The 11,302-nt window shown below is 45.7% G+C and overlaps 4 protein-coding genes across 4 annotated transcripts; 1 reads left to right on the forward strand and 3 right to left on the reverse strand.

The window, feature by feature from the left end:
* Positions 1–488: 488 nt before the first annotated feature.
* Positions 489–822, reverse strand: ATNIH1004_000135 (uncharacterized protein; the record flags this gene model as incomplete). The annotated part of the gene is made up of 2 exons (XM_033564859.1): positions 489–683; positions 760–822. 2 exons carry the CDS (start codon positions 820–822, stop codon positions 489–491), a joined length of 258 nt encoding a protein of 85 aa, XP_033430616.1.
* A 3,780-nt stretch (positions 823–4,602) lies between these two features.
* ATNIH1004_000136 (uncharacterized protein) lies at positions 4,603–5,022 on the reverse strand (the record flags this gene model as incomplete). Its single annotated transcript, XM_033564860.1, has 1 exon — positions 4,603–5,022. The coding sequence occupies one exon, from the start codon at positions 5,020–5,022 to the stop codon at positions 4,603–4,605; it is 420 nt and encodes a 139-aa protein (XP_033430617.1).
* Positions 5,023–6,094: 1,072 nt separating this feature from the next.
* ATNIH1004_000137 (uncharacterized protein) lies at positions 6,095–7,108 on the reverse strand (the record flags this gene model as incomplete). Its single annotated transcript, XM_033564861.1, has 6 exons — positions 6,095–6,122; positions 6,179–6,244; positions 6,291–6,433; positions 6,483–6,704; positions 6,770–6,874; positions 6,923–7,108. 6 exons carry the CDS (start codon positions 7,106–7,108, stop codon positions 6,095–6,097), a joined length of 750 nt encoding a protein of 249 aa, XP_033430618.1.
* A 440-nt stretch (positions 7,109–7,548) lies between these two features.
* ATNIH1004_000138 (putative amino acid permease) lies at positions 7,549–11,279 on the forward strand (the record flags this gene model as incomplete). Its single annotated transcript, XM_033564862.1, has 11 exons — positions 7,549–7,677; positions 7,734–7,918; positions 7,977–8,056; positions 8,102–8,112; positions 8,166–8,535; positions 8,595–9,364; positions 9,481–9,542; positions 9,613–9,626; positions 9,911–10,001; positions 10,322–10,442; positions 11,082–11,279. 11 exons carry the CDS (start codon positions 7,549–7,551, stop codon positions 11,277–11,279), a joined length of 2,031 nt encoding a protein of 676 aa, XP_033430619.1.
* Between the last annotated feature and the right edge of the window lie 23 nt (positions 11,280–11,302).

Below are 11,302 nucleotides of genomic sequence, written 5' to 3' on the forward strand. Positions count from 1 at the left end.
ATTACTATCTAAAGGAATGGAGATGATTCACGGAGGATGACACTGAGCGCTCTTCAAGGTGCTAGGAGTAATCGGATCCCGAAACCCGGATATTTCTACCAGAAACTTAAGAGATATGAAGACTACTCTTCATTGATTGGGACCCATGCCATTGCTATGCCTAGCTCTATTAAAATCTATTCCTTTGTCATGCATATATATTATACCAGCTTACCTGTAGCATGGAGCATGGGGAGAGCGTGTATTACCCGGATTGTCTAACTCTGTTGGTTATGTGATTGACTACAATTGTTCGACGAGGTTCTAGCTTATTAGTTTAATGTATCAGCTGCAAGCAACCTGCATGGAAACAAGAGTTAACGACACCAATAGTCAACTTGGTAGACTCAGTCTTTAGACCACATCTAATATCGACAAAGGCCAGAGAAAGCTGAATACATAACCCGAGATGACAGCACCTTCTGGGCTATTCATTCTCCATTTCAGCTTCAGTATACGCCTCCGTATCCATGACCATCATCCTTTCCATGTCCATGTCCATGTCCATGATCATCCTTTCCACATCCATGTCCATGGTCATCCTTTCCCTTTCCATGGCCATGCCCATCGTAATGGCCATGGTCAGGTCCACCAGGTCCGGCCATCATATCGCTCACGTCAGGAGCGTTAACATTAGCGTCATCCTGAATTGGCGGAACCAATGAATGTAGTTAGACAATTTCCATTAATGGCGTACTTGTAATGGATTGACAAACTTACCGATGCTGGAACGGCGACCGCCAACGAGGCAAAGAAAGCAGCGGCAATGATTGCGAACCTCATTGTAATGATTTCAAGTTAATTGGCTTTGAAACGCTTGATCAGGGGATATTCAGAGTGTGTTTGAGTATGAGATTACTTTCAGGCTCAATAGTAATAACTCAATGAATGGTGGGCTCAAATGGTAGCTTTTATAATTTTCCATCTCACAGGTTGCGCTTTTTTGTTATTTATTTACTCTTTTCTGTAAAAATGCGCGAGACGTAATAAGTCAACGATCACAACCCTATCTGGTAAGTAAATATGTACTTGCAAGCAATCAGGATTGATTTGATATAGAGCTCTGTTTACCCCTTGCAGCAACAGCAACAGTGGCAGGGAAAATAAGAATGGGGTTGGCAGGGATAAAAAATAAGCATGCAAAATATTTCCGAACCATTGATTAGCAAACATTCCTTAGGTATGTGGTGTATGTAGAAAAACGGCGAGAGCACTGTATCTATCCCTTGCTTGGGATTAGCACGGGCCCCTGAATATGATGGTTATTTAGGGGCTAGTTCATTTCCAGAGAGCCGGCCAGTCCCTGGTCACTTTGCTGCAGCATGCACCACTTCCAAAGATCCCCCGAAGGATTGCTAAGGATATTAACAATGAATACATACCTAGCTGTCTTGGGGCCAATCAACAAATATATAGGCATTTTGGCGAGAGTCGAAAAGCTCCATGAATCTCAAAACCGATTCACGAGGTCCGGATTGCTGAGGACCAGAACCCGTCTATTGTATGTGAGGGGTCACTGGAACCAATGAGATGTTTCATATCACAAGCTTTGTACGACCTTCTGGCATTTTAAAAGCTAGAAGAATGGTCTAGTTACTGTCGACCTATCTTTATTTCCTCTATCTCGACCCAGGAATGTCTACGAGGTATTTATGTGGATGAGCAAGTGACTACTAAAGTTATTAAAATACGTGCCTCTTCAGAGCAGCATATCAGAATTCAACGAGGCTTCTGAAAATTCAAGAGGTTGGGAGAGGGTTTGTGAGTAGTAAACCTTAGAAATACAACGGTCATAATTTATATGCATACCCTGGGGGGCTTGCTTTGGAGTACTCTCCGTATCTAGGGGCCTTTGCAGTGCGACTATTTAAGACATCGGTGAAATCAGTGTCTTTAGAACGGATGTTTTAGACAATACATCCCAAGAATACAACTATCAGAACGGATAGTGGGTGAAAGAAGATAAGATTTGCTATGTCTATTAAAAGAATAAAGAGATGGAGGAGATCATGGAGTCAAATATTGAGGAATCACTTGAGTTTAGAGAATGACTGTGAGATTTAAAGATAAGGGATAATTTTGAGTGTATGAAACCCTGCCATGAAAAAGAGATCTGCCGGATGTTTGAGGTGAAGGATCTGAGCCTGTTGAAAATCTGTATATTCGAGTTATGGATAATTTTATATGAGAGTTTGAATCATCTCTGTATTCATTCTCTTATCTTATTTAACTCTCTGTGCTGTTTGTCATCCTGTTCCATTTTGGTTCGATAAAATGACCAGGCAAGTCGATGGTCTGCATGGATCATGGTGGAGAAACTCATGGTACTTCCTGCTGGTGCCATATCTATATCCTCACTTGGTTCGAAAGGAAGACAAGTCTGCTATTTCCACCGGTAATGACTTTCCATATATTTTTACCTCTGGCTAGACTTTCGAACTGGGTTTGCCAGATTTCCCAGTCATCCTGAGAGGTGAGACGAACAGTAGTATCTTGACCAGTCGACATCATGGATATATATAGCTTGTTTTGATATTAGGAGTAGTGGCAGGTTGAATAGAATATTGATAAATTGAGGGAATATATATATATGCGCTCTGTATAGCAAATGAGACTTCGGACATTTTGATATGCACTATGAAAATCCGCCCTAAATTTATGGTCAAATAATATTGGTAAATTACACCGGCTATTTCTAATAGTGTTTGTTATAAATATATAAGGTAGTTGGAATATCTACAGCAAGTTATATCTAATGTATCAACTATAGAACTCTGGCATAATCTACCTAGAGCCCCCTCCATCCTCTTTTTCCAGGGCGGGTTCGGGCGGAGCCCACGGTGGTTGCTTTGAGCAGGCTAGAACGGTCCCACATGTTACGCCAGTGCTGGGTATACATATCTGCAGGTCAGGTACTCCATAATGTGATCGATCGATGTAAATTTTACAATAAGAATAAGTACCTGCATATTGAAGGTAAAACAGAAACATGATAGCACATGATATTAGGTCAATGTGTGGCACCTCTGGGTGCGTAATGCGATCATTAAGAACCTCGTCAATTACGTGACCAAGAATGGGAGTAGCGGGCTGAACTAATATTTTTTTTCTTTTACTCTTAGACTTGCCCATGAATTTGAAGATGCCAGCGCTATCGGAAAAGAAGTTCCATGTCTCTACGCATGTTTGATGCTCGACGGGCTGAAAATTGGGCAAAGCAGCATTAGCAAAATTCAACTGTGAGGGAGTGTATAATGACTGACTCAAAGCAAAACTTTCATAATCGTTCGACAGCTTTTCACAGATAGGGAGAATTCCTATCTTTTGTTTCACTGTATTTTTGCCCACCGCATCCTCGAGACTTGGTTTCACTTGGGTTTCTAATATTCCGGTATATTAAGGACCCCCCAATAAGAATCTGTTACAGTGTACGCGCAAACCTAGGTCAGAAAGTATTAGTGTGCATTTATCTCATATAAACATCCCAGTCCATACGTTGATACCAGCAGGAAACAGCCCAGCACGGCTCTTCTTTCTTTCATTGCCTTTGTTTTCATTTTGGCGATAGTGGCCTCACATGTGAAGGTTCCACTGCTGGCTGCGGCGAAGGAGATGGCATCCTGCGGCTTTTGATCCCTTTATTCAGCCCCAGATTATACACCAGCGACATTGATGACTGCGTGAAATTGGTTAGAAAAGCCATGTACCGACTTAGTAATGGGCCCTGAAATGACAGGTGCGTTATAAACAACTGTAGGATAGTTATTGTCACATAATCCGTGCACCAATCGGTGGGGATGGGATTGCTCAACAAAAGGCCTAGATTTTTCTTGTGTTTGTATAACAATTCATGCAATTCATGTCCTACAACCGGCCGGAAACACTTTCGCAGAGGGAATTGTCGCGAGGGAGATGTATTGCCACAGATATGATGCAGAGCCACAGAAACGGCCACTCCTTCTTTAGCTGCTCACGGTCGTGTTCTTAGGAATGTGGGTTACAGAAAAAAACTGGAGCTTCTAATGTCGAAATGTTGCTAAGTAGTCTCTGGCTTGGGGACGTGTTGGCTGTCCCGAGCAACGGAGCATGGTTGATAACATAGTAGACAAATCACCAAGTCTTTGCGACATATCGTGCTGTGAACTACAGGAGCATCGCTGTTCATAGAGGTGTACAGTATAACTTGTGTAGGACCATTGTGCCTGATATTTGGTTCGTTCTGGAGCAATGTGAGAAAAATTTCTGCCCGACTTTCTAACGAGGTCGTCAAGATATAAAACACATTAAAATAATTACGACAGAATGCTGAAAAGGATATAATATTTATTCTAATGAGTCTCATTCAGTGAAGATATAGAGAATAACAGAAATCATATACAATATGCTAACTAAGCCCTCATATACACTGCAGGTATAGACAGATAGTAGCAGATTCACGATATCTATAGTCTTGATGTCCTATTGTTAATTCGAAGCGAGATCGAGCAGCTGCCTATGATATCGTTAGCAAAGGGTACCAAAAAATATAAAATAAAATACACACCTTCCAGAACCTCATCCAAATTAGCAATCGGCAATTCTGAAAGTATCAAACTTGAACTTCTCCAAAACCGGAAGATCCGCACGACATCCAGTAATACGGAAGCTCTTCATGGTGCTTCCCTTCTTGCTAACGGGATACTTGGTCCAGCTGTATCCACGACCACCGCTGTGGCCAAGGCCCTCGCCCTTGCAAGCGACGCCGTCGAAAAACTTGATCTCACAGCCGTACATCTGGATGGTACAGAACTTGAAATCGTGCACGCCCTTCTTCTGAATGGTGGTCGAGATGTCATGGCAGTTGTTCTCGGCAGAGCGACTGGAGAATGTCTCGGTGAGAGGAGAACCGTTCCTCTCGCCGTTGCCGTTGACCTGGAGAACCCAGGCGTTGGAGACGGGGAGAAGCGCGGTGGCGAGAATAGCGACGGTGGAGAAGAACTTCATATTTGATATATAGATGGGATATTGGAAGAGAAGAGAATGGAATGTTTTAGTGGATGAGGAATAATAGCAGGTAGAATGGACGGTACTTGGTATGGCTTTATAGGTTTCTTAAGATATGGTGAATGATATATAGTCTGGTTCGGCATCAACTAATGTTCTATATTTGGGAGAGAGTTATTTCCAACATCCACATCTCGTGTGTTTTCAATCTAGGATACGAAGAAAACGAGTCTTGGCCCGTATTTCAGGGCGTTGCAACTGCAGATCACTGGAGAAGCCCAGATTTGTGTGGGGACTCGTACTGATCAACAGGAGAGATATCTTGATGTTACCAGTTATGTAGGGTGCGAGTAGAATAATAGAGCAATATCTGAAATCGAAAATTAAATAGAATCAAATCCTATCGTTCAAAAGATGGTATCTTTATTTTCGATGTACCCGACGAAGATCCATTTCCGGATTCAGGATAATGTTGGTATCCACGCCCGTATTCTCATACCGCCTCCAAGAATAACCGGAGTGCATTCCGTAGTAGTCCATTCTGCGGATTCAGACAAGAATATTTGCTCCTCCTGGCTCCACATCGATCTTGCAACATGTGTACCCACATGCTGTACTTGGCTTTTCTAGAGACATGCAGAATCACTCACAGGAGTCTTCAAAGTCACCATATATCTACTGTCTTTCGGACACCAAATTGTTTAAGCACTTTCTCGCAATCTCCTGGCACTTTCCCGGCTGTCTTCTCCCACTGTGCTGGACGGTGTTATCGAAACACCTCCCCGATGACCGGCTGGCTTGGAAGACGGGAAGTCTCGTGTTGATGGTTTCTGGGCATGGACATTAGACTCGGAGAATCCAACTCCTTGCAGGTTGGATCTTAACCTCCTTGGCGTTATCGCGTGGTTCAGTTCCGTCTCCTCGAACAGATGGACGCTGTTCATCCCGAGAGCCAGGCTATTAATCACGCGGAACAGGCTGGGAATGCATGCGGTGATAATGCTGGTGTTGATTATTACCCTACAAACGGGTTAACGATTTAAAGCAATCCTGGGAAAGGGACTCAGACTGGTTACAAGTAGTCACGCTGAGGATTGTCCCTGTGTTATATATTAGCATGTTTCATTCCAAGCAATAGAGGAATACAAGCCTACACGTCAAATCAGTTGAGTTAAGGTACTTCCCCGAGTACGACACTTGGATAATATTGAGAACAGTCACACTTTACACATCAGTGATCACTTTATCACCCATTAAGTTGAACTCACACCAACCGAGATGCAAACGCCGCAGAAATCTTAACACGCCGTATCTTCGGCATTTGAACATTCCACAGCATGACGACAGGGATGACAACCACAGCCGCATCAAGGACCATATTGGTTATTGTAACTGGATACAGGATGGCCCCCTATAAACTTCAGCACTCGTTTGGCGATAATATTCCGTAGAGGCCTTACATTGCCTACGCAGCGAGTGGCCGAGTATTCCCAGTACGGCGGTGAACATTGGAATGCAAGTCCGAACAGCGCGAAGAGCGTCCAGAGCCCTACTCCAATCTGCGTGATGAGACAGCATTGTTGAATTCTTTCGCTGGGGTTGATTGAGAGGATGAGGTTGACCGTCGAGATTTTGGACAGGGAGAGTACCAGGATGAAAAGGAGCTGAGCGGTGTAAGTAAGCTATAGGTATGATCATGATCAGTATGTTGATTTTTCAGATGTCCCATAGACTGTGCGAGACGAACCTTGTTATACATATCGAATGAGTTACTGGAAATGTCATTGCGGTGTCTTCCCATACCATGGTCCACGGCGAACTGGACCAGAATGCTTTGAACAAATACTATGGCCTGAGGGTGTCAGCTCCTTGAAGTTAGCAGCTGAGAAATTCTTGGTACCATGCAGATCCAGAGTGGGATATCAACCGAAGGCAGTGAACGCTTCAAATATACGATGGACATGGCCTTGGCCACGACCACGATAACTGAAGCGGAAAGAAGAACGAAAGTAATGATGGACACCGTTGCACCATGGTTATTAGGCGTAATCTGTTCAAGTGCTGGCAGGAGAGAAGGCTCCGACATAGCAGCCACGAGGACGAACACAACCAGAAAAAGGACTCTAAATCATTCAATTCAGCGAGGATTTTGATACACGCAATTGAAAACCGCGCAGGGAAAACGCTAAGCTTTAGTATCACGCCACCCCCTATCCTCATATCCTTGTACCTCCAGGGATCCCAGAAGTCAACCCGTACGGGATTATCTCGCAAGAAAAACAGATATCTCAATATAGGATTACCCCTAAGTGATGCGCGATTATGAGCCGACGGCAGAGGGACCAGGATGCGGGAAACGGCGTCAATGCTAGCCAGGATGCATACAGGGGCTAACACACCAACAGCTGGCTATCTTCCCCTCTTCCTTGTCTCCCACTTAAAAATATTTCTTCTTCAGAAACTCCTTCTCCTTTATCGGTTTTCTCTCCAAATTTACCAAAGTTCGTGGGACAATTTTATCTCTAGATGGATTACAATGAGATTGAAATGGCCCATAGCCGTGGCAACGGTAATGGCTTCAAGTCCGCCGATGACACCATTATCGAAGCGAGACCTTCCCAAGACAATCGATCCCGACCAAAGCCACGTTTAGAGGTACGTTTCCAAAAGAAGAAAATAGAACTTTGGCCCGTTGGTCTAAGCATATATAGAGATATCTCGGGTTTTTTCCAATGCTAGCATTTGCAGCAACCCTTCAAGCATCCTGGGAAGCCATCGGGGCGAGTATGGCTGCTGGCTTAGTGAACGGAGGCCCCGTGGTTCTCATCTACGGACTGATGTTGGCAATTGTGGGTTCGTTGGGAATTGCCCTCTCGCTTGCTGAGCTGGCTTCAATGTGTGTGATTTCTGTGATATTGTTACAGAGCGAACAAACATCTGTTAACCGAAATCAGAACGCCCATAGCTGGAGCCCAGTATCATTGGACATATGATCTTGCTCCGTTTGCGCCTCGATATCTCAGCTTCATTCAAGGTTGGTCTCATCGCGAAAAACATCGCTTCTGCTAACCCTGTATAGGATGGGTCACGGTATGATGCTCATTCCAGGATACACAGAGAGCGACGCGATTCTGACCATGTAGATGTTCTCGTCGTGGGCTAATGTGGCCACATCCCCCTTCCTGGTCGGCACCCAGATCCAGGCCCTCGTCATCCAGAATCACCCTGAGTATGTCCGCAAATCCTGGCACGCGACGCTCATCATTTGGGCTGTTCTCCTGGTTCCTCTAGCCGTCAACATTTATGCCCGCCGTCTTCTGTCCAGTGTCGAGGTTATTGGCGGAATCATTCACATTCTATTCTTTCCCGCGGTTCTGGTGACTTTGATCGTGTTGGGGTCTCGTAACTCATCCGAGTTCGTCTGGACCTATTTTGAGAATTCGGCCAGCGGTTGGCAGAACGACGGCGTCATCTGGTCCGTGGGGCTGTTGACAGCCGTATACACTCTGGGTGGTAAGGTCCTCTTCGAGCCACTGGTCCCTTGGTATCGTTTACACTGACCCATTACATAGGAGTTGACGGTGTCGTCCACATGGCGGAGGAAGTCAAAGACGCGCCACGCATCATCCCACGATCCATGGTCTACAGCGTGCTAATTAATGGCTTCGTCGCCCTTGGATTCACCATCGGCCTGATGTACACGATGGGAAGTCTGACCGATGCGCTCAACACTCCGACAGACTACCCGATTCTAGAGATTTTTTACGCAGCCACCAAATCCAACGCAGCCTCGTCCGGTCTTATGATGATGTTGGTCCTCCCCGGCGTCGTCGCCCTGTTTAATGGACTGGCCTCCGTGACTCGACTAACCTGGGCCTTTGCTCGGGACGAGGGCCTCCCGTATTCAAGTTTCTTCGCATACGTCTCCCCGCGCTACAAGATTCCTTTCCGTGCTCTTCTTTTAGTCACTATAATCACCGTGCTTCTTGCGTTGATCAACATCGGCTCGACTACCGCCTTTAACGCGCTTCTATCGCTGACTACCCTGGGCCAATATATCTCCTATCTCATCCCGATCATCTTTCTCTTGGTCAAGCGGCTTCGGGCCCCGCAGGAGATACGCTGGGGGTCATTTCGTCTGAGGTGGTGGGGAGCCCCGATCAATATTTTCGCTATCGTGTACGGAGTGTACATTATCATTTTTCTTCCTTTTCCGCCGAATTACCCCGTGACGGCGGAGAATATGAACTACGCTGCGCCGGTGTTTCTGGCCGTGTTGCTGTTTGCCAATATTGATTGGCTGGTACGGGGAGGGAAACGGTGGCAAGGACCGATGGTTAAAGTAAGACCGGAATAGTATCAAACATATACAGCTTGCTATATCCTATAATTTGTATATTAGATAATAGTATAGCTTACCCGTCAGCTGCAAAGATAGTGGCAGTCTTGCATACAAAGAAGTTTGCAAGCAAGGCTGCTCGGATAATGGATATTGGAAGACCGACACCTGCAAGGGATTTGTAAGTCAAGATCTGTGCTAATTCTTGACATTTCTGGATGAGAACTAATCTAAGCAAAGCTATAGTGAAGCATCAAGTTTGGATGTGAGCTAAGAAAATCTTGGTGTCTCGTTGGAAATAGAATCCCTTGTAAAAGTAGAAGGCATACGATACATAACCTCCTGTGGAGATGGAAGACATAAGGGGGCATATATTGGCAAAACTTTAGTAAAATCATGGAGTTTCGTGGGAAATGGAATCCCTCGTAAAAGCAGAAGGCATAGGATATGTAATATAGTTTTGTCTTTTAGATGGGGCTCACCCTTTTGATAATGCAGGATTCTTCTCAGCAGGGAACAGAAGCTGATAATTCATTCACCTAACCGCAGATCTGAGTGTATGCCACGAGATAGATGTCGAAGTCGATGTCCAGGGTATCGTCCGCAAAACCGGTCCTCGAACCCCAATATATGGCTTCCCGTGTGTTATCTACTTGCACAAGGGGATTCGATTTCATTCTGTCTACATTACAATGGATGCTATTTCTTGAACTTTCAACCTCGGTTTATAATCCAGACGCTAGGCTTCCTCCGAATTTACTTTGTTGTGCTATTTCACCAATGGTAAGCGCTGGCTATTAAACGCCACAATGCCCAGAAAAGGGGAATTCACTAGTCATAAACTCAGCGCGTATGGGGCCTACTACTACAGAGGCAGAACAGGATGATTATTATACTTCGGTCCCTGGTTGAGAGCATACGCGCAAGGAGCAGTCTCATCGAACAATTGCTTGGATGCAGCAACCATGAGTGCACTGAGGAAGGTAACAGTGTAGAAGAAGATAGCCCGAGGAACAACTGGGCTTCCCCGGAACGCAGTTCCTTTACCTTGCTGGAGCTGAAGGAGGCAGAATCGGCGGAGGTGTGGATGTAACCTCCCTGGTCAAGGAGGGTCAGCGCAAGTGAGGCGAGAATGAGTCTTGGGATTCCGAATAACAAGGCTTATGTTATATTACATCAGCTGGCTGCTGGAGTGAAACGATTATCCCTGTCTGCGATAGAGTTCTTCACCCCTTTGCACAGACGAGCGTGACGAAGGAACCCAGACAGCATGCAAGAAGCAGCCAGTAGCATGCCAACGACAGCATCCGAATTGTTGACACCGGAAGAACCGTTTTTTCTTGATATCACGGCATTCCACAGTGCCGATGCATCTCTGGCCGACAAGAAGGCTGTTGTCTAGGATGTATTCGGCCCCTTTTGCAGTGTTAAACCAGTACCAAGTGATGCGAACTTTCCTAACACCTTGTCCTTCTTCTTGAGCCACGCCACCTCGTCGATCCAGAAACCCTTTCCAACTAGGTTATTTTCTTCCGTGATTTTCTCAATAGCTTGGGCGGTTACGTTTTCCAAATCAAAGTCCACTTCGGGGTGCGGTGTACGACCACGCCGAACCGTGGCTTCACCAATTTCGTGTTGTTCTCAAGTTCGTTCAACCACTCGGTGTTGTTGCGGGCTGCGTCGCCCAATACATTATTTCGGAACCGCATTAATTCAATAGCGCCGTGTGGACATGGGAGTTAGCAGAACCAGGGGGCAGATGTCGGCTAAAGGTGTTCCTATCGCCGCTGTCGTTGTCACCTGGGTCCACAAACGACCGCTGGGTGCTGATCCGGACGCAGTGCTGGTCCTTGTCGGGGCGTTGCCGGTTCAGTTGCGGGCCTGGGTTACTGCCGTCGGCTGCAACCGCGGCCCATGATCTGGTCGGGGGTGCCGGTGAGA

This window comes from Aspergillus tanneri (assembly GCF_003426965.1).
Source record: "Aspergillus tanneri strain NIH1004 chromosome Unknown AapTan_2_pilon_pilon_pilon, whole genome shotgun sequence".
NCBI classification, from domain to species: Eukaryota; Fungi; Ascomycota; class Eurotiomycetes; order Eurotiales; family Aspergillaceae; genus Aspergillus; species Aspergillus tanneri.